This window comes from Falco rusticolus, chromosome 6 (genome assembly GCF_015220075.1).
Source record: "Falco rusticolus isolate bFalRus1 chromosome 6, bFalRus1.pri, whole genome shotgun sequence".
Lineage (NCBI taxonomy): Eukaryota > Metazoa > Chordata > Aves > Falconiformes > Falconidae > Falco > Falco rusticolus.
In genome coordinates this window covers 86628675-86652144 of record NC_051192.1, presented here as the reverse complement: position 1 = coordinate 86652144, position 23470 = coordinate 86628675, and the positions used below count along the sequence as shown (strand labels likewise).

The 23470-nt window shown below is 43.2% G+C and overlaps 1 protein-coding gene across 3 annotated transcripts in view; it reads left to right on the top strand.

The window, feature by feature from the left end:
- BACH2 (BTB domain and CNC homolog 2) overlaps positions 1 to 23470 on the top strand; it is a 196820-nt gene that overhangs the window by 124442 nt on the left and 48908 nt on the right. For all 3 annotated transcript variants that reach the window (XM_037391134.1, XM_037391135.1, XM_037391136.1), the window contains one exon: positions 17957 to 18211. In XM_037391134.1, coding sequence (XP_037247031.1) covers positions 17969 to 18211 — 243 coding nt within the window. In that variant the 5' untranslated portion in view covers positions 17957 to 17968. The remainder of the gene's footprint in view (positions 1 to 17956; positions 18212 to 23470) is intronic.

Sequence of the window (23470 nt, the reverse complement as noted above, 5' to 3'; positions counted from 1 at the left end):
TCACCAAGAACAGGAATCTACTCTGACAACTTCTGCAAATCTAGTTTCGCTTTTTGTTTTTTTGTTCTCCAGCCGTGTTCTTCGTTTCTGAAACACTGTTTGCGTACACAGATTATTTTTTTGTTGTTGTTGCAAATCAATTAGCTTTAATTTTTTTCTCAACTACTGATTTTTATCCCATCACTTCACCAGCATCCTGTTTGTTAATCACATGATACATGATAATGTGATGTGATATACTTGCTAGTTAGCAAATGTTAGAATAGCTCTTGGCAGCTTCTAGATGAGTAATTAGCAAGTAAGAATTACTCAAAGATGTGCACCACTAGCCTAAGTAGGCATTTTCCAGCTGTCTGCAAGTTCAAAAAACTAGTAGGGACTTTTCAGGCTCTAACACAAGATTAATTACTTGCTACTAGAAAAAGAACAATTACGGAATGTGTAGTGTGTATCAGGGCTACTGTGTTTTGTTCCTTAATTTGGAAGTGGATTTCTTGTCCCAAGAACAGGATTTTTACAGTATTTGGTAGTCATTTTCTTGAGGAGGCAAGCTTTTTTTTTTTTTTTTTTTTACAAGGGTTGTCCAAATCAAATTCAAAATACTAAGCCACCTAAGAAGGCACTTCGGGCTTTGTATACATCAGTCCTCACTACACTGGGCATAGCACTGCCTTGCATGGGGACGGTGCAGTGCAGGCGCCTTGTGCTGGCTGCCTGGGCCAGGATTCCCAGGTCCATATGCATCCTGGTGTGGCCCAGGACATCAGCGTTTCCTTTCTGTCTTTCTAATGTGCAGGAGTTTCGGTCCACAGTGCTTTCTTTACAAAGCATTTGCACTGCTGTGTCTCTGTTTTGCATGAAGAAGCCCACTTAAATCAAATATAGCCACACAGCTGTGCTAAAAGCCTCCTTTTTATCCACAGGCAGCTATTGTCAGCCTGCTTTTATTTTGCGTCTTTTCTATTCTGTTGCTGCTCCAGGATCAGCCTGAGGGTGGCTGGATTTTTGTTTGCTCCCTGCCATAAGGTAGTCTGTCTCCGGTGGCACAATGAGAGAGGAACCAGGCAGAGCAGAAGCGTATGGCTGGTGCATTCGGAGAGCTTAACAGTTTTATTTTAAGCTCAAGCTCTTCTTGCCACCTCCATAGCCTCTTGTGCTCTCTGCCTTTTGCTTGACATCTCTTGGGCCTAATGCTCTTATCAGCTGGATTATTGTCTCTTGGCGCTGTGTCCTCATCCACTCTCCAGCCTCTCACCAGCGATTACCTCGCCCCTCTCGTCTCTTCTCTACTTCTACACTTCTCCCTGTTTGCTTCTCTGAGTGCTTGCAACTTTCCCTCCCCTCGCCTCCCAACATCACCCCACCTCTCAGTGGGGGAACGGACCATTTCTGGGGACCTTTTCTCTTGGTGTCACCTCCATTCCCACTGCGCTTTCCAGCTCCTTGGCAGTCATTCCTCTCTCTGTTCTGGGTGGCGCAGCCTCTCTCTGCTGCCCATCTACTCTTTTCTGCTCCATCCAAGCGTCCTTACACACTCGTTGGTAGTATGCAATGGCTTTATCTCTGGCTTCTTCAGTTTCTTTGTGCTCACTGAAAATATGGGAAAATAGCCACTCTTTCCCATTATTTGTTTCCCTGTTCTCACTTCTGCCCCTCCACCCCCCTGGAGGCAAGGGGGCCAGGACTGGGCTCCTGCGCCCTTACTACAGGCCCTTCTGCCTTGAAAGTTCTCCAGCCATCCTTCCTCCACCTTTCCTTCTGCGTAACTCTTGATCCATAAGCCCTCAGCCTCGTCAGCCTCCTCTCTCTCTCTGAGGTAAGCCTGGTCCTTTTCCTTCTTTTGTCTTGAATACTTCCACACATCCATAGTAACACAATTTTTAGCATCCTTGTGGATGTTGCTTCTGGCTCTTCCCCATCCCTTCAATTTTTTGCCATTGCCTCTGGATTAGTCCCGTTTCAGAGCTTCTTTCACACATCTCTTTCCTCCTTTATTACTGAAAGCATTTGCACAAACATCCTTCTCATGATTTTAATTTCTCCTCTTGCTTTTATGTTCCTTTCGGAAAAATTCTTGCTACATGCCACAGAGAAGAATGTGTGCGCGCATGTGTACGTCAGGTGAGAAATGCACACAGTAACAGCTGCAAATAATACTGGCCCACCTAATTTGTACAGAGTTAAAGGAGCGTTTCCTCCTTGAAATAAGTCTGGGTTGATAGGACTGGCCCAAGAGATGTCAATTTTTAATGTTCAAAAACTCATGCCAGGCAACATGGGCTATTCCAGAAACATGCAGTGACAGTGATACATATTTTCTGAGGGCTACTAATTAAACATTGTGCATATGTGTGCACATATATATATACACGCATGTCTGTGTACCTGTATATACATATACAACTATATGCACATGCAAATTCATCTCTATTTTTAAGACACTATATTGGAGCATAGTATGGTGTGATGAAAAGCATCATGTTATTCATAACAAAGTAGTGACTGTCCTGTATTTCATCGAGCAACAAGTATTTTTAAAGCTATTTAACATTCATTTGGGCTTGTAGCTGAACTGTAGTGTACTAGGACTTCAATTCTTAAAGTAATGGCACGAATCTGTAAATATACTTACCTGATCTTGACTTCCAATAAATATACGTTAACTGAGTCTATTTCTACAAGACTTGAATTGTTTTAATGGCAAATCTTCATTTAGTCTGATAGTAGAAAATTGGCTCTTCCCTCCATGAAGCTATTGTCGCTATGTGGTCAAGTTATCTAAGAAGGCTGGATTTGGTCCTGCATAACAATATTTGCATCTTCTTCTGACAGTCCACAGAAAACAATACATTGCTTTAGTTAGATTTGTGGAGTGATTTTTCAAAATTATTTATTTCTACTGCATCCTGGCAGTATGGGTTAGGTACAGTAGTGTAGGCAGGAGCTGAGGGGGAAGAAGCAAAAAAAAGTGTGCCTGCTTTTACGTTGCAGACTGTTCTCTTCTGTGTATATGGAGAGGACAAAACTCCCTGGCAAACACTAGGGTTTGCCATCTAGGCTTGGTCCCCTTTTTAGCACAGAAATTGCTGTAGGGGGTTACGAGCACTGGGAAGTATTGATTGTTTCCTAGCATGCTATTTGTATTACATATTTCAGTTAATAATTAGTAATGCTTTTAGATTAGTTTCGTTTGAAATACTAATCAATAAGCTTTATAGATCCCCCACTTTATACATAAACATGTCAATCTCCAATGGAGCAAAAGAGCTTTCTTTCATCCCAGATTGTTTCTGCTGTATAATTATTAATCTGTAGTTTAATCTCCTTCATGCTTTTATGGCTTGATCCCGCTTGTTGCAGGGGATCTCAAATCTCATTAAAGGGCACGGATTAAAGGCACTCGACACCTTGCCAAAAAAGTGCTGGAATGTGCCAGCTAAGTCCTGTTGCATGTAGACCTCCCAGTGCTTCTCACTCTACATGTGCAGCACAAGTGGGACTGCCTGCCTTGTAGCTTGTCATTTCCCTCTACAAAGCCTTCATTTTGAACCAAGTAGGTTTGCCAGACTTCAGGTGCACAGGGTCACAGTTTCCTTGCTGTGATGTTCTCTCAGCCTGTAGTTGGAAACCACCGCCAACGTGTTTCAGCAGAGGGGGAAGTAAAAAGGAAAATAAGGCTTGAATTATGTGTTGATTTTCCGATGTTCAGTGGTTTTTTGAGCTCTTCTAAAGTTCTGGTGCCCCCATGCTGTGGAGCAAAGAGATGAGATCTCAGCTGGGGAGTGTGGGTTTGGGGCCACAGGTGCAGCTGTTGTTGTTGCTATTCCCATGGAAATCCATCTAACCAGCCAGAAACTTTGGGAAAAGAAGCCCAGGGCAGTGATAGCTTCTGTTCGATGCTGCCTTGGAATCTGGTTTCTGACAAACCAGGGTGACCTGCAGAGCTGTGCTCTGCTCGCTCCATCCGTATTCAGTGTGGGCGTGTGCAGGCTGCTGGGTTGTGATTTTGCAACCAGTGGCGGTGGTCAGCCAGCGCTGCTCGGGAGGCAGAAATCTTGTGGCTCCTGACCCACGTGGGCTCCAGCGTCAGGTTACACAGTGGCACCTATAGTTTGTTTAAGGTAAGGAAAATAGGCACAGAAGCTGTTAAAAGAATATAAGGTTATCAAGTCAAGCGAGAAATGTTGTAACATTGCCTGTTCAGCCTTCACTTGGATCCTATGTGCATGCAAATTTGACAGTCTTTAATTGCGTGTCTCCAAGATCTGTGGAGAATGTAGCTTCTCAATTCACATCAGAAAAAGCACACACACTTGTTTCTTCTCATGAAAAAAAAAGCATATTGCTTGTACATCAAATATCATTACCTCTTAAAGGATTGTCCAGTCTGTGGTATGGGGTATGTTTCATCAGCCAGGCAAAGCTTCTATAGTTCACAGCTGCTGAAACACAGCCCTAGCAGACCTGCGTGTCCTGAAAGTCGTGGTGGCATGCTGAGCCTCTGTGGGGACAAGGGTCCTTACTGATTTTTGTGGTTGCCCCGGATGTGCACAGTCAGGTGGAGCGCCTGTCGCCGTGTGAGAGGGTAGGCAGAAGGTAGCAGCAGGCTGCACTCACCAGCCTGCTGAGGGTGGAGACGGCTTGGGGATTTCGTGGGTCTCCAAGCTGTGGGCTGCAGGGCCTCTGGGGAATGTCTGCGTTGTGGTGGCCTCTTGCTCTACCAATAGTAACATTCCCCTTGAAGACGGATGAGCAAAGTGTGGCCTGTAAATTAATCACAGAGGGGAGAGAGTTGACATCATGAATACCCAACGCATAAAACCACCCTTATGTGGTGCGTTCATTATACGTACATCTAAACCATGCGTGTTGTACAAGAATCACCGTTTGACTTTTTATTAGCCAGGTTCTTAGCGTTACGGGAGAGGCATTGGAGAGAGTGGCACATGAGCAGGAATCCAAGAGAGTTTCAGTGGGAGCAGTTCTCTTAAAAACAGACTGGAAAATAAAGGTTTGCATCTTGTTGCATGAGAAAATGAAGCAAGAAGGGAAGCAGTTTGTCAAATGCTATTATTGTTGGGACAGTCTTAAATAATGTGACCTTGTGCAAGCGGAGTACACCACCTCCCAGGAGAACATCAATTTATGCATGCACTGTACTCAGAACTGAGAAAGATGTTTTCCAAAGTTAGAACCTGTTGTGTTGGCATAACATTACATTTAAAGTTAAAAGCGTTGAACACACTGGGAATTGTTGAAGAATATTCTGCCAGCTGCTCAAAATTATAATTTTACACTGCCATCAATAACAAAAAAACGTTGCTCTAATGAGAAGCCATTACGGTTAAATGAAGAAATAGAAGTTGTGATAAAACATTAATTAATTGAATATCAAAAAAGGAAAATAGAAAAGGTAGAAATGTTCCCTAGATGGTTTTTGTATTTGAAACAGTGCAAGTGTCCATCCTGTGTCATGATGTGGAAAGAAGAGAAAGTTTGCTGCTTGTAGCAAAGGAGGATCTGAGACAGGCAAGAGTGGTTGAAATTAAGTATTTTCACATCCTAGTAATTTTTACATCTAGGAATCTTAAAGGAGGTAGCTGAAAAGCTCTGTTAAGTGGCTGTTAATTTATAATAAATCTTGGGAAACAGGGGAAATTCCAGAAAATTGGAGGGCTGCCAACTGTATTTCCGATATTTCGAAAAGATAAAAGGGATATCCCGGGGAACTGAAGGCTGTTTTAGCTTGACGTCAGTCCAGGGTAAAATAGCGGAACAGCTATTTCAGGATCTGTCAAGAGAGAACTTGGAGGCTAAAGGTATAGGTAATTCCAGTAACAGTTAAAGAGACAGCTTGTCAAACCACTGGTTTTCTGTGGTCTGTTGGGATTCAAGTCTGCATGATAAAGGCAACTGTTGATGCTGCCTTTAGGAGGCCAGGTTCTGCCTTTCAGGCTTGTGAACTGTGTAAGGAATGCCCTGAGATTAAAACTCCCATGACAGAGTGCGCTAATTAAAACTGAAATAATCAAGCCACTCCCTGGGATAAAGTGTGGCTTAGTTTTTGGTTTTGCATGTTAATCTCCCACTTGATTTGATTTGATGGCTTTTGCAGCTTTAAGCGTGTTGAGTACATGGTAGTTCGGGGCGGGGGGGAGGCAAAGAAAGCAAACAAACTTCAAAAAGCTGCATGAAAAGCTCAACAAATAATAAGTATCCTCAAACAAAGATTAAATCCACGTTCTTCTTATAGCAGCCTTTGCAGCTTTAATCCCTCATTCTTTACCACGGCAAAGAAGATTTCATAAGCTCCTCTGGATCTTAGAAAGCTTGTCTTTGCCTTCTGTTGTCTTTGCAGTCCTCTACTGCAGCTGCTCGGTTGGCTGTACTTCCCTCAGAACCAGGACCCAAATGCATCACATCTTTTCTTTCACTCTGGGCTCCTCCGGGCTGCAGTTGCACTTGGTCACAGTGCCCATTTCTCTCACATCCTCCCCTTACCCCAGCTGTAGCCTGGTAGGTGTCGGCAGCAGAAGTGATTGCTTTCCGTGCGCCTTCCTCCATGGCGTGATTTATTGTCTACAACAGGAAAGGCAGTTTAGTTCCAGAATAAGAGCAGACTGAGGATCATGAGAAGACTCGCAGCCCTTGCTTAAACCTTCCATTAATAAAATGGCAATTCTCAGGTGCTTGCAGTGTCAAAACCACTGTCAGGATCCCATGGCATAACCCAGGTATCCCTTTGGCACGTGCTCTGAGAGTTTCTAAATAGTCATTTCAGTGACCATCAGATTTGATGGTTAGAAAAACATGTGAAAATTGTTTTTTGCATGTGTTGATAGGCCTTCCAAGGTTCAGAGCTGTAAATCTGTGGATCCTAATGCAGTAGTCACTAGAAGTTATTTATTTATTTACTCATTTATTTTTAGATTAGTAAAAATCTATGATTTAATCATAAGGAACTATTTTTCCTTCAGTACATATGTTGTCAAAGAGAACACCATTGTTGGTATCAATTTGGTTGTAGAAAACGCTGCAGAAGCAGATAGCGGCCCGGTCTCTAAGGAGAAGGCAACACCTGTATTCTTTCCCAAGAGCAGAAGGTGCAGAGTTACACCCTATGAAAATCTGTCCCAAATTTAACCCAGTGACCTACTGCATGCGCTCCTGGTCTTCACACATTAATCACAATAGACGTGTTCCAAAGGACATGTCAGTTTGCATCCCAAGGAAACGTGAAGGATATTCTGAACACCTGCTAACTTGCACCAAAGATGAAGAGCTTGCTTTTTTTTTTTTTTTTTCTTTTTGGGGGGTGGGGTGGGGGGAGTGGAGAGAAAGGGAAAAAAGAGAGAGCAGGTTTATCCCATAATGACTATGTAGTATGACAGGAGGAAATGGGTTTCTGTCATTTTTGCAACCTCTAAAATTCGAGTACTCAAAGCTGTTAGCAGTGGTTTTGGATATACCCTCTCATGCAGACAGAACTTCTTCCACCAGTTCTGCAGATAAGCTGGAAAAGCAGTGATTAGCACAGCTTGAGAAGTGAAGAGAAAATCAACCATGAGATAAAATTTCAGGAGACAACTTTTCTATTTTCCTCCGGAAAAAAAAATCAAAACCAATGTTCATTTGATAGCAAGCTAAAATGTCAAGTACAGAGCTTCAGCACTGAACTCTACTGGAGTTTTTAAAGGCTGGGCTTTCTTGAGAATAAAGCAGAAGGGAAATCAATAGCTTTTACTTAGATAACTTGTTGGCATAATCTTTCACATTAAAAGGCAGCTAAAAGGAGCAGAACAGTGCTGCTGTTCTTAATTTGTAGCTACCAAACACTGGTGGTATTGGGTCAATATCTGCCTGGCCTTTGTTCTCATATTAGCAAAAGAGACTGAAAATAGAGAGACACATTCTTTACTATCCCAAAGTATTGCCATACTGGCAAGTGACCTAAATACTTCATAAACCATTTGTGCTTCAGCAATTTCATCATTTCAGATGGCATCATACTGCAAATTATAGATGCGTACACGTGCACGTGCACCCATAGACACACATGTAAATTGAATGTTTAGGAAAAAGGTGAAAGCCGTATCACTGTATCACTCCTCAACCAAAGCCCTCAAATGCTCATTTAAAGCAAGCAAGGCAGGACGTAAATCTGGTGGGCCCTTGACAGAACTTCCAGCTTCCATTTGTGTGGAGACCTTAAAACTTTTCAGAGAGCTTGCCAAGCTGGAGGGCAAGGTAAGAACAAATCAGTGCTTCATTTTTCCCTCTCTGATTCTTTAATGTGGCAATTCAGCTTACCCAAGAATAACCCAAAAGGTTATGTCTTTTCCCCAAGGTCCTGAAGCCATTGAGCACTTCAGAAAAACATACGTCGTTTGTTTTGCTTGGTGGTTTCCTGGCACTGTTTCAGTGTTGGCCATTCCCACTCTGCTTTGAATAAGCTATTTTGAGTAGCAGACTTGGTTCCAGTCCCCTTCACCATAGCCAGCTACTGAGTAAAGAGCAATGTGAGAGCCATGAGAAGAGACACTGTATCAGGGAAGAGTTCTTCTGTGTTTCTAACTTTCAGCGTACATATACGTCAGTTGAGTGGCTTCTGCGAAATGAGCATAGAAGACAGTTCTTCTGTTGTTCCTTCTGTTTTCCTACCTGGTCTATGCCTTCCCCCTCTACTGTGCCTCTCTCCTGAAGGTATCATTGCTTATATTTAAAGGATGTTGAACATGCATGTTAAATGAAGCCTGACTTACTGAGTGTAGGACAATTAGTAGTACAATTATACAATTTGTCCTGAGTCATAAAAAGGTGCACATGTATACTTTGCCTAGTAGGCCTGTATAGAATGTATATGTCAATGCATGTACCATGCATAACCATTATTTGCATGTTAACTAAAGTCCCTAAAGACTGTGAGCTGTCATTACCTTGTTCAGCTGCATTACTCTCTCTCAAAAAACAGTAACACCACAACCCTGTGAAGTCAAGAAATAGGTTTTATCTGTATGTGGAACATAAATCTATTTGGACTCTTCAAAGCAACCTCCACCGGGAATCCCTGCCTCCTTATGGTACAAATCTCTGAACAACCTGAAGCACAGTTCTTTAGAGTAGACACCTGGGGTTTAAATAAACATTCATCGTGGGGACTATGGGTATCCTGACACTAATTAAAAAAAACAACAACAACAACAATAACAACAACAAAACACCCAAAACAAAACAAACAAAACCCAAGATCCATTGCAGAAATGAAGCTGTGGTACATTTCTGTTTATGTGTGCAATCTACCAGTAGCAAAAACATTGTAAGTAACCAAAGTGCTACAGACAAAAGGTATATTCAGCGGTTCTGTTTAAAAGCCTGCGGGATCAGAGTCCCTTTTGTTTTTTCCCTTGTCTCTATCCAGTTGTGCAGAAGGGTCTAGGTCCAGTATAACAAAGCTGGTAAGTGACTTTTGCAATGGGACTTACTTCCTACATCAGATCTTCTGTGCTGTGACAGCGTATGAGCTGTGCAAAGGCAGCCATTCCACAGTCTGGAGGATGCATCCCTGTTGCTGTTGGTTTAAGCTAAGGAATGAATTCCCAGTATTCTCATCTCTACTTCAAAAGCACATGAAACTTGCCATATGGACACAGGGCCCATGGCCCAGCTCTGCAGCCAGCCCAGGCACTGATACTTCTGCTCGCTGCCCATGGTGTAGCTCATGGGGGACCAGTTTGTGGCCCTTGAACCACATGCAGCTGTTAAGCAGTTCAGAGGGTGCTCCCTGGGCTGTACGCTCGCTGTGTTAGAGCCATGCGGCCTCCTCAGCAATGTGAGTTCTTGCCTGGAGGAGGTGGTACCAGATGTCTGCAGGGCCCTGCTGTATGCCCAGCCAGACCTGCCTCTCTGCGGGGCCGGTGGTTGCATCCTCTCTTGGGTTTCTCTTAGATACCCTCCTTCCCGCTCGTGCTCAAGCAAAGGCCTTGCACCAGCTATTGCTATCAGCAGCAACACCTCTACAGCCGCTGGCCAAGAATGCTCTACGTCTTTTCCACCTATCCACGCATCTTCTGCTTTACAGCAGAAGTTACTTGAACAATGTGAAAAGCTCGTTTCTGAAGATATTGTTGCTAATGGCCCTGGCACCCGCAGTATGTTTGGCAGGAGGCAAGCCCGTGCAGCCTGGCGGCCCGCTAGTCTATTTTCAATTATCTGGGGTGCTCAGAGAAGAAGACATTAATATTGCTGAGGATGACATAGCAAATTACTACTGCTCCCTAACCTTTTTAAATTGCTAACACTGTTGTAATCTGTAATTACAGAAATCAGTGTGAGAATTGTGGCACAGTATAATTATCTTTCCTGATACTTTATTGCTGTATGAATTATTAATCAAAATCAGTCTTGTATAGTATTTGCAGCAACTAAGAAGAATAATGTATAATTAAATTTCGTTATTTCTATTTTTGTGCTGGTGTTTTATGATGTTGTAATTGATAATTAATTGGTTAAAAATTCACACAATTCTTGGGAGTTTCATATGACTATGACTGCTCGGTATTCAGCATTTATTAATTGAATAATGGGCTTGCTGAAGAGACCTTTGTATATAGTCTTCTGTCATTACAGTGAGCGCTCAAAAATGGTGAATTAATCATTAGGCCCTTCAATAGTTTCTTTTCAAAGGAAAGCAGTGACAATATAATCATATCCTTTGTTGTTATAGCTATAATTGAGAGATCGTAATAACCAATTACAAGGATGGTCATTTTAGGAGCTCTGAAGTGTCAGTTATTGATAAATTTCTTTAAAACCAAAGTGTTGATTACACAGAACAAGTCTTTTCACAGAAAAAATATTAGGAGATGGGGAAGGAAGCCTGGAAAATTATTTTCCTCCCACTTGCCACTTAAAAACTGTGCATGTTTATCCCTAAAAGCTGTCAAGTCTGATGCGCTTTTGCTGCCATTTGTCAGAAGTTCAGGTTCCTCTCAAGTTTTTCATTATTTTATCATCATTCTCCCCATTTTTTTCCTTGTACCTTTTGCGGAATCGTTAGGGGAAAAAAATTATTAGAAAACCTCAGAACAAAAGAGCATTTTTTCACACTCTCTGCATCCTATTGAACGGAAATACTGTCAGTTTGCATGCAGATCTGTGATGCGGATTCTCCAGCTACCTCTGATCAAAAAGCCTTAGATGCGTGCAAACTGACCACTTCGAGTTATTCCCAGGTGTCTTTTTTTTTTGCTATTAGGGGAGCTGATTTGAAGAATGTAAACTGGAACTAAAAATAGCCCCAGTTCAGTATTGATCCTTTCTTAACACAATCAGGAGAAAGCTGGGAGTCACCTTGTATAGCAGGATATAATGGGATCGATCTCCAGCTTATGCTTCCAAGCAAAACCTGTGGTTCATTTTACACCAAGTCAGGAATTGCGATTCCTAGATGAGAAATCACAGAGTTGTTATCTGTTGGCTTCCATGCTAAAATGTAGTATTACAGGCATAATGAGGAGATGCTGATAAACCTTTTCAGGCCTTTACCATGAAGTTGTCGGGAGTCCTCTGTGCGCTATTGTAGATCTGATGTCCTGCTTACACCTCCTGGGATCACAGTGAGCTTCTGTTTCATGGGATGAGATGATGCCTTCAGGTTCCTTTTTCCCCCATCCCCTTCCTCACTGGTGTTTTGCCATGGAGAGGCTACAAAGGCACTTCCACTGCAGTCTGTGCAACTTCTATGAGTCGAGCTGAACATCTGATGGCTTTTCATGTCCTAAACCCATTGCTCTGCTGGAGCCAGTGGGAGCAGGAGCCCCTGGTGTCAGTGACACCCACACATGTAGTCTTTGGACAGATGTTTTCTGCTGCTTGCTCTCAACAGCTTGGTCCCACGCAACTTCAGTGCCCCTTCCAAGCGAGGGGAGCACAGGACAGCATGCCCACTGCTGTCTTCTGCAGTTGGGGGCAGAGGGGGAAAGGGGTCTAGGAGGCATGTGTGGAGGTGATAGATTTGAATTTTCATCTGTGTTGTCATCCATCAAATGATTGGTTTCTGAGACAGCGGTTAGTAGGTCAGGAAAGAGGGATAATACAGGCACATTCCTCTGCCCAGTTTGTTGTTGGCTAGTGCACTGAAGCATGTGAATATTCATGTACCCTGAATAATGTGGCCTTGGATATTTTTGTTAGGAGTGACTAATACTTTTACAAATGCAGTGAGTTCTTTGCCCAGTAACATGCAGAAGTGGTCAGTTGTACGTATGGTTTATTGCAGTGATGTGGAATCTCTCAGGAAAAGCAAGATAAGCATCTTCCTATGAGTAGAGGGTACAGTTTCAGTTTGTTTCTATGGTCAAGAATCACAGCTCTTCTTTTTACAAATTCTGCATTTCTCTTGCTTGTTTTGCTTGGGTGTCCTCTCCTATTTGCCACGCGAGAAACAATAAATAGCAGTGCTGCTTTGGCCTTTTTATTTTGTATTATTTGTGTAGTGTTTATTGAAATGATCTTACATGTTGAGGAGGGGTTTCTCTCTTTCCTTGCCAATAATAGTTTTCATTGTTCTCCTAAGGATTTCTTTTCTCCCTGTTTCAACATCAGTAATCAGTTACAGACACCACACGACAGAATTAACTAGACAATATATCTCCTTATTAAAACACATCTCTAATATCTGTCTCTAGGTTATGACAGTCTGTCTGTCTCCAGTCTTTTTCATGAGAGACTCCAAACTGGGACTGAGATTCCGGGTCAGTGAGTTCCTGTTTTACTGCGACACTGTGACACAAACACTGCAACAGGTTGTCCAGAGATGGTGTGGGGTCTCCACCTTTGAAGAGACTTGAAACCCTGCTACACACAGTCCTGTGCAGTATTGTCTCGGTCACCCTGCTTTGAGCAGGGAGGCTGGACTACAAGATATCTAGAGTTCCTTTCCAACCTCAACCGTTCTGTAAATTTTTTTCCCCTCTAATTGCCATTTGTGTATAAAAGAGACTCCTGGATTTAAGTGTGTTACCTTGTTAGTCGAGTAATTCTTTTCTTGGTTATATTAAGTCTTTTTTAAATTCCCACCAAGCCCTATAACCTTTAACATTTGAACTCATTTTATCCATTTCAGTCCCCCTGTCATGGTCTGTGGACTTCTAGGTCATTAATCAGTGTAGGATCATCAGATAATTCACTTTGGAAAGGACCTGAGGAGGTTCCTAGCACAAACTCCTGCTCAAAGCAGGTCAGCTTTGAGATCAGAGCAGGTTGTTCAGTGCTATATCCAGTCTGGTCTTGAAAACCTCCAAGAATAGCGATGACACAACCTCTCCAGGCAACCTGTTCCTCAGTTTTTCCTTATGTCTAGTCTAAAACTCTGTTGTTTTAAAGTGCTCCCAGTGTCTGGCTCCATCTTCGCAATGACCTCTTTGTAGGAGTGGCAGGCTGCTGTTAGGGTGCTGGTACAGCTGGGTAGCCTCCCGTACAAGTGCTAAGTGTGCCCAATGCTTTAGCCCCAGCATTGCTCAGGAACAGCATGACCGTAGGCAGATGTGAGCCAGTACTGCTGCTGTTCTGTTTCTGCAGGAATTTCACTGTTAACCTGCTGAAAATTGCCCCTGCATCCCTTCTCTGTTGAATACAGTTTAGCCTAAGTGATTCCCAGTCTGAGGCAACTTCGCACCATATGGCAAATGAACTTCTCTAACAGCCTTCTGTAAAGGTTTTGTCAAAGGATTTCTGGAAGTCAATATTAATTACGCATACCAGTGTTCCTCACTGCTAATTTGACACACTTCAGGAATTCTAACAGAGCCCATCAGTGACATGACTTTCCCTTGCAGAAGCCATGCCGCTTTGTCACAATGATCGTTTGCCTGGTTAAGGGCTCTGTAGCTCTGCAAGAACCAAGACTTAACCTTTTCATGTAATTAACCCAGTTCTGATGAAGACTTTCTGGTCTGTCTTGATAAGGTTTTCTCTCCCCTAATGCTTCCCGTTGAAAACAGACAGCACATTGCCTGCTCTCTAGTCTCGTAAGGCAGGAGCGGAGCGGGGGGTTTAGTGATAGGTAATGTATTTTTGGTAGCAGCTGAGGCAGTGTGTTTATGAGTTCCTGGCGAGTTCAGGGTGTGCACCAGCCAGTAGGGACGACATGCTGCAAACCGAATTGGTTCACATGTTCCGTGAGCAACTTTTTTGGTCTCCTGAGGTTTCATGTGCCTCCTCCCAGCTGCCCATGCAGAAAGGCTCAGCGGGATCTCCCACCTGTCACTGTGGAAGGACCCTGTAAGCAACGTTCCAGTTCACTGCAGTTGCTGGCCTTTACCAGCAACTTTTTTTGGCAAGGATTCAGTGGTGCTTTCCTTGCCCACAATAGTTCGTGCCAGTTTCTGGAAACTTTTGTTTCAAAGAGGCATTTTCTGGCAGTATGGTGACCTATATGCAAACAAATGCACAGCGTGTTCTTTTGAGCCAGAGAAAGGCTTGCTAAGACATTCTGTCTTCGGTTTGAAGAAATACCAAGTGTGTAGCAATGATTTCCATGAAGGTTCTGCAAACTCAGCGTAATACTGAATTCAGCAAAAAATTATGCGGGTTTGAATTAACACTGTATAAAAGACTTCCAGCCCAGCTTGCCTCAGAGTTCAGAGTTAATACCCAACCCTGCCTTTCTCTTCCAAGGAGCGGGGAAAAAAAAATTTGAATGCTGCTGATTTTCTTGCTACTACATGCCAAAGCCCTACGGTGACCTTTTCTCTTTGCACTCTAAACCCTTTCCCTGTGAAAATGAACAATATACTTCCCAGTGCAGGGTTTCACCGTCTTGCTCCTGTCCTGCATGCAGGATAAAGCCCTCTTGGAGAGGAAACACCTCTTGCCTGGAGGTTATTCAGTCGATGGCAGGGAAGGGAGGGGAAGACCATAAATCACTTGTGTTGAAACATTAAAAGCTGATAAATAGGTGGTCCTGAGCGGTAGCCCAGCCCTGGCTTCCCTGTGCGCAATGCAGGGCTCAGGGTGCTTCCTGGAGCAGCCAGGGGCACAGCCAGGGGAAGTCTGTGTTGGGCTGAGATTGCAGCCATCGACCAGGGCATCCATGCAGGCTCTCAGGGGCTGCGGAGGGGGCATGGCATGGATCTGCTTCCAGGAAGCCCCTGAGTCACAACAGTAGCCCTGGGAAAGCATGGCGATAGAAGCAGCTGGGTGGAGGTCCTTCCTGGGAATGTAGTTAGGGATCCGCTGGAGCAAAGGTGCGATTTACAGCCCCAGCATCTCAGTACCGCACCAGTCAGGTTTCCTAGCATAGGAGGCAGGCTCGCTCGCCAGTGGGGAAATACGCCATGGTATTTTCGACACTTCACAGGGCATGCAATGAATTTTTTTTAAAAATACACTTGATGAGAGCTGTAGTTAAAAAGTGGGAAATTACTAATTAGTAACCAAGTAATTCAGGGTTTGATTCACACAAATTGCACTATTACTGTAAAAAAAGGATTGCAATTTCAGGCAAACAGCATTTTTTGTTTGTTTTTTTTTAAAAGTCACTGAAAATATAATTGACATTCTGCTCATTACCTGCCAGGTTTCACGTTTCTTGTACGTTTTTTCATCATCTGAGACATTACAGGTATAAGACATGCCTGGGAAAAAAAAGAAAAAAATAATTAACACTTTCCCCTTTGCATTGTCATTTGCAACTCTCAGGTTTTCCCACTAGATTGTTCTTGTAAACTCATTCATTTCATAGCATGCAAGAGTGACCACTTAGAACATCATTATAACGCTATCGTTAGCATCAGAATTGAGTTACACAGAAAGCTGTGAGTGGGATGAGCTAAGTATCATTTTCTCTTTTATCTTACTAGAGTGCTAATAAAATGATTGCTGTCAATTCTTCTCGTTAGTCTCAATTTATGAGGAGATTTTTTTTTTTTTCTGATAAAGAAATCTAACCAATAGCATAAAAACCCCCGGTGTCTGCCTCCCTTGCCCATATGCAGATCAATAAGCAGCTATGTATCTTCTCTCTAGATGTAAAGTCAGTGAAGGGCTAATCTGGGTCGGTTGGTTGGTTGTTTTTTCTGTTCATGTAGACATTTCAGCTGGGTACTCAGAAGTGTAGCATGAGTCAGCAGTAAATACTGAGAATTCCAGTAGAAGAGAAGCCATAAGCATCTTACTAAGACTTCCAGTAATACTATAGTTTTGTAATGTTGGCAAAAATACCTGTTTTGCAGAAATGGTCATCATAGCCCCTGGCTTAAAAATACTGCTATAAAGGTGGGAAGATAAATACTTACAGGTAACAAGTGGGTCCTCCAAAGTCCATTCTTGTTTAGTATTAGAGTATTAGAGAAATGACACTGTAGGAAAACGGTACCCTGGTTTGAACTGATGGTAAGAGAAATAGTTTGAAGTCATGTTGTGTCTACTTGTGTACCTGTATATTGTACTAGCAAAGGAAAGTGCTGCAAAGTTCTACATTAAAGGGTAGCACAGGAGGGATTTTGCTTCTGTTTGCTGCAGTGATCGCATTTACGGTGCAGCAGTATTATACAAAATACCGCTGTCTGTTGCCTGTAGCCCTCTACGCCTCTGAATCTTACCTCTCAGGAGGTGGTTGTTATTCACAATAAGGAAACATAATTACTTAAAATACTTGAAGTCTGTGCATTTGCATGACTTTCCTTTCAGCAGCAGATAGAATAATACATACAAATAATCCTGTTTCCCCTGTAAGCCCTAAAACAAGAGTGTTCGGCTTCTTTTGGGGTGCATAGTGTGTTCAGACACAGCACAGGCTTTTACACTTTTCTACTCAGAGAAACTGAAATGGGAAAATAATGCAAAGAGGATTCAGTCTGTTGTTGGGCAGAAAGTTTTGGGTAAAAGAGCTACTTCAAAGTGTGACAGAGGTTCATGCAGTGTTGGATGTTGGGGAAAGCTGATCCCCACCACCATCACCACCACAAGTCAAGTCCCCGTGTTCAGAGGCATTGCCAGTTAGTTCTGTGTTTGTCAGAAATTGCAGAAAGTCAGGCAGAGAACTTCCTAGCTCAACGCAGTTGTAGCAGGTGTCTTACATTCTTCCAGCCTCTGCTCTACTGTCAGGAGGGAGAGACTTATCTGCAGGCACCCAGGTGCTGCCCTCTGCCCAGGGCTGGACCTCCACAAGGGTCAGAGGATTTTCTTGGGTCTGTGGGTCTGGAATTCAGAAACTGCTCTTTTCTGTAAATGACATTAAACCACTGATGAAGGCGTGTAAGCTTTGGTCATATCTGGAAACACATTTCTTCTGAAGCCAGTAAACATCTTTCTCTCTCCCTTAAGGCTTAAAATCACTCTAATTCTGATTGAGAAATGAAGTCACTGTAGTTAGTGGCTTGTCTTTGTTGGGTATGGTTTCACCTTGCCTTTCACTTGAGCTGAGGTCTTCAGTGTAGACATCCAGTGCTGCCAGTCTGCTGGAGAATAGGCTGGGGGTTTGAGGGTTTTTTCCCTTAGTCTGACAATAACAGAAGCAAGCACAAAGCCCTTTTCTTCGCTATTAGAAGACCCAACAGTCACTCTTGCTTTCTTTGCTAAAATCTTCTAAAATTTCCCATGTCCCCATGTTACTGCCTCTACTAAATCGAAAATCACAGATGCATAGTAGGTGGTTGAAGGAAAGCACTTTGCAGTCCATCTAAACCCTATTTTGGTTTTGAGGGGGGAAGTTGTTGGGGGCGGGGGGAGTAGGTAATCAAAAGGTGGTGGAGTGAAAGCCAGTGGCAACAGACACCCTTCCTGATATCTTTCCCGGGCAACTTGCTTGGGTTAAAGAATTAATGAGCTTCTTGACCATGGTCCGAGGGTATCCAGACATCAGGCAGCATCCCACCGCATCGCACCACATTTGCCCAGTGGCTGTGTTGCTCCTCACTGCCTTGTTTGTGTTTTCTTCCTCCCTTCTCCCCTGCAGGGTGTGAACGGCATGTCTGTGGATGAGAAGACTGACTCCCCCATGTATGTGTATGAGTCAACGGTGCACTGTACCAATATTCTCCTCTGCTTAAATGACCAGCGGAAGCAGGACATTCTCTGTGACGTGACACTGATCGTGGAGGGGAAGGAGTTCCGCGCCCACCGGGCTGTGCTGGCTGCCTGCAGCGAGTACTTCTTGCAGGCCTTGGTAGGGCAGACGGAAAATGACCTGGTGGTCAGCCTGCCGGAAGAGGTACAGTATGTCACCATACCCTCACCATAAACACGAGCCCTCTCCATCCCTCCACAGTCTGCTAAGGTGGCCAAGCGGAGCATGGCACGGGTGTCAGTGCCTGCCCCGGCATGGCTCTGGATGTAGGTTTTGGTTTTGGGTGGGTTGCAAATTGTTGCAGGATGGACATGTTCACGCCAGCCTTCCTCACCAGCAGTAACTGCTAGTGGTTGCAGGATGGACATGTTCACACCAGCCTTCCTCACCAGCAGTAACTGCTAGTGGTTATGGTGGCAAAGCTTTAAGATGCTTCAGCTCACCTTTGTCACTGCTGCTGAGGGAGTTGTACCCAAATGCTTAGTTACCATAGCATCGTTCAGGGAATTATCAGCACCCTGTTCTTCTGCTCGTCCAGACAGGAAATTTGAAAGGGGTTAGACAGCAGGTTATTGATGAAAAATCATTTGAGCTGTCACATTGTTGGGAGTCTCATTGCTGTCCACCCCTCTCCAGCAGCTCATCCTCCCCTTTCCGCACTCCTGCACCTCATTCAGCCTTGCTTCCTCTCACCTCCCCTCAGAACGAGTTTGGGATTTTACTGCTTCAGGCTGTGTGTTTTCCACCAAGAAACCATGAACAGAGTCTGTCAAAAAGCATGGGGTTTCTCATGTGGCATGGCTCCCACAGCAGGAAGCCAAGGGATGTAGAAAATACATACCTCACTGGAAAGTTTACTTTATTTTACCACAAAATCTCACTGGCTGGCTTCCACCCCCACTGTAATTTCCTCACAGCCGTACAGCCATGACAGCGCAGCTACTGTAGGGCACACCGGTGGCTTTGCTGCACACACAGCAGAGACATGTGCCTGCTGGCCAGGGCTGCCATCACCCACTGCCTCAGCACGGCCTACCCAGCATCTCCAGCTGGAAAGGATGGCACAAGAAGAGTGGCGATGCACCCACAGCACAGGACAGCAGTCCTCAGTGGGAAGGTGCTCTGGCCTGTACAGGGGTTTTCACCATCATTTGCTTAACACCCATGAGAAAGCATGGTGTGTTTTCAAACGTTGATGCATCCCAAAGTGTCACACACTGGTTTTTCCCCTCTGGTTTAGATCTCCAGAGACTTCAGCAGCATCATGATGTTGTCACCACACAAGTGGGAGAACATTAGAAGTAGGTCACTGGGTGTGTCTTCGTGAGCCTTGACACTGAATATTACTCATGAAGAAATTTCACCCCGAGACATTTTGCATAGGAGTTTAGAGATATTGCAGAGGACACAGTAGGATGCACACTATGATTCTGCAGTGTCCACTGATAATTTCCAGTGGAAGAACTGAGTCTCAGTCAGTGTCGCGTATCTGTCACACTGCAGAGCAAGTGCAGGAGTAAAGAGGTGACAAAACATGCCCAGGGGTGTACAGGTGCAAAGAGGCAGGAGGGTATCAGCACTCTTCTGCAAAGCCTTGGTGAGAGACCTCCATGTATGATTGAGGTCCTGTTAGATGAAAAATAACTAAAATTCAATTAAGCATATACAAGAGTTAACAGGTGTTTGGAAGTAGGAGCCTGGCCTAAAGGAGGAGAAAGCAAGACCATGGCAGGTTCGTGCTGCTGGTGTGACAGCTGAGACATGCGACAGCTCTGTGTAGGCAGAGGAGATGAAACAACTGAGAGGAGTTATTTCTCTTTAATACTAAAAGACTGTTGACACAAGCATTGATTGGTTTCAACTGGCTTTTAGTCAAAGTAGATTGGAAATGAGCAGATTTCTAATCACAGAAGTGGTGAGGTGCTGAGCTGCAGGTCAGTGGGAGAAGCACAGGGCTGGGGTGGGGAGCGGGTCATGAGGTGTCTTGCTCTTTGTGACCCAGTCCTATGTTCATATGACACGAAAGATTTAAACCACAAAGGTTTGTCTTTCTGTATGTTTTATATGAGATACTACATAAAAAAAAAGTTCTCCGGTTCAACCATAAATGATTTCCATTTAAGTGAGTCCCCTTTGGATAAAGGAAGTATTGGAGTTTTAGAATATATTTCAGTGAGAGATCAAAAAGTTTTAGTGTCTGAAGATTACACTGGCAGCTGTTACAGCTCCGTCGAAGTCCACAGATTTTCAGAAGCAGTGCATCTTGTTCTCAGGTTTTTTCCCGGTACTCTGAAATTGTCACACTTCACGTAAGACCACCACTTTTACTTTGCCACATGCTTTTATTAGTTGGAGAGTGCCAGGACTTTAACTTTCTCATCCTGGAAGAGTACTCTCTTAGCCTATTAAAAAAAAGATACCTAGTCAACCAGTGCTTACTTGTACAGGTATTTTCCACATGCAGCATTATTGGTGTTAACTGCATTGAATCTAATTGGCTCAGTGGCTACTTTATTTGAATAGCCGTATGTGACACAGTCAGTTAAATAATTTCCTCACAAATGTTGGTCACTTGGGGTAAAGAGAGCTGCCTGATGCACTTCGTTATTTCTGTCACACCTTGGTTAAGGTGCACATCTCTGCTTCTGGTGTTGCTCTGCTTGAGAGTGCTGGGCGCTTTGGTAGGTGCCTGTGTGTAGATATGGGAAGTGCCTCCAACAAAGAACAGTGTCGGAGCACCCCACAAAAGGAACTGAAACGCTCCTGGTTTTTAAGAGCAGATAGAGCTGGGGAAACACAATCTTAATTATACTGCATTAAAAGAAGGCAGCAGGATCTTTATCAGTTCATAAGCTGATGGCTTTTCCCAAGGCTATTGTTTTTAGTCCGTGGTCTGCAGAGCTCTGGCAGCCCATGAGTTATTTCTGAAAGTATTTGTGAAAACTGACTGTCATGTAGAGAGCTATTCCTTTGGTGGAAAAATTTCAAACAGAAGTTGAAAGTTAATGTCCTGAGTCAGTACTTTTTTCAGGCTTAGAGACAATTTATGTTGGCATGTAGTTGTTATAGAAAAACAGAGTTTGAAAATAATTTTTAAATACAGACTTCACAGTTCAAAACTTTTCCGAAGGTGACAATCACTTATAAATTAGCAAACCTATTTTCAAGTCAGCTGTACAAGCATTGCGTTTTAAGTTCTGGTGTGGTTTGAAAACTGGTAAAGTACGCAATTGTGGAGAAAGGGCATTATTATTATTATTATTATTATTATTATTATTATTATTACTCAAAGGTTTGATGATGGAGCTGGATAAAGCTTGATATATAAAGCATTTACACTCATGTAATGTTGGTCTGAGGGAGCTTAACATCAAAACTAAAGAACTTATTTTTGATTATTCAAAGCAATACATCTGCTTGTGAACTCTCAAATTGCAGGTGCTTTTTTTGTTTTACTTCATAGCACATCAGGGTCTTTTTGTTAGTCTGGCATCCAGACATTGTTAACTATTGTCTAGCTAAACAGTGAACAGATGTTTTTTACATTATTTTACGTTTATGTCCAATTACAAGTGAGAGCAGTCTTTATGATAGACCAGTTATTTCAGGATTGGGACTAGTTGAATTTACAGGTTTTTAAACGGCTGCAAAACTTTGTGTTAGACGTTTCAGGTCAGTTCAAGCGTGATTCAATGTGGCTCAGTTCAAACCTTTCCCTAATCAACTTAAACCAAGTCAGTACGGAGCTAATTCTGTACTGATTGAAAAGGGTCCATAAACTATTTTGTGCAAGCCTCTGTAATTTGATTTTATACTACACCTTTTGTTAAAGCAGTGTATTTTAGTGTGTAGATAAGTGCTTGGAAAAACAGCCATGTAATAACAAGGGCTCAGATGTAGCCATGGTGTGTTGAACTATCAGCCCTCAGAGCAGAGTTAGACGGAGTGTGTCAGCTGCCTACAGCTAATGAAAAAGGACCCTGTTAGCTCTTAACTTCTATGCTTTTCTCTTCATTTGCAGTTTTTGGTAAACAACTAGAACCTTGCCTGCTTGTCACCCAGGGTATTTTTCAACAGTTACGCAGTCTTCTTCTAGCAGGTGCTGTTAAATGCAACCCAGAATTAGTATTTTCCAAGAAATAAGTTTAAATCTGTAAAGTTAGTCATTCACTCCGTACCCCTAACTGTTGTTTTGTTTTATTTAATCACGAAAACCGGTCTTCCTTCCTTTTAACAAGGCACTTAATTAAGCTTTTAATTCATGATAAGAAGTTAAATGGCACTTATGAGGCTTTTTTAATGGTTTCCACTTCCCATCCCGATTACAAAAAAAGGTGTGATAGAGAGAGAGACACGGCTGTCAGCCAGGGGTATTGTAGGTCATGCCAATATTAGCTGGCAGCAGGCCATTATCCAATTAACATTGCTTCATCGCTGCAAGTAATAGCTCTCAAGTAGATGATTGAGTCATTCATGCTGTAGTGGTACTCTGCTTTACTTGAGAAGGAGCCAGTGCTTCGTCGAACAGGCTTTTTATTCGCTATTATTACCTGCCTGGCTTTGCTAACAGAAGCGCACACGAGTCTATATAGGCAAGCTGGAAGCTGGGCGTCGGGCAGACGATGGTCTGTGCAAACGCTTTATTATTCACTTGGTTTCCTGAAAGCTGAGGTTCCATTTAAATGGTGAAAAGACAGAAACAGCAACAGCAAATAAACCCCCTCAGTTGCACTAGGTTCCTACAAGTTAGACATGAGATACCTGACCTTGCTTTCATTTTTTTGATTTCGGGGTGTACATTTGAAAAAACCTTCACCTGGTCATTCCAGCTGTGAGAGCACCAAATGCCTTTCTCTCTGCTGAAGTTAAACACAGGTCTTCTGAAGTAACAGAACAAGCTTTCTCTACCACTGGTCTGATACTGTCCTTTCTGTTATAAAACCAACTTGCTTCTCAAGTAGGTTGGTTAGTTTTACCTATAACCCTCCAATTTCTTGAATCTGTCTCAAAGATTGTTACTGGTGACTTTTTTTTAGTGCAGTGAACTATCTGCTGGAAATATTGCGTTCCAAAAGGATTAAACAGAGTTGTCTGTGGCTTACAAATCTTCCAAGGGGCAAAGGGAAGCAGCATCTCTTTTAGGAAGACGGGGTGGGATGTGCTCGGGGAACTTTTCTGTTTGTTTATCTGCACAGCTCTTTTCTTTGCTGTTAAGAGAATGATGTTCAAAGTAGATGTTAGCACACACCACAGGCTGAATTTCTCTGTGTTCTCACTGCTTTACTGCTCCCTGACGGCTGCTGTGAAACCTGCTGTTTCCCCATGAGGTCTAGCCCCGTGAAATCTGTCATCTGCTTCTTCGGTTGACATGGGTTAACTCCCTCACCCGCTTAATCTTTGCAA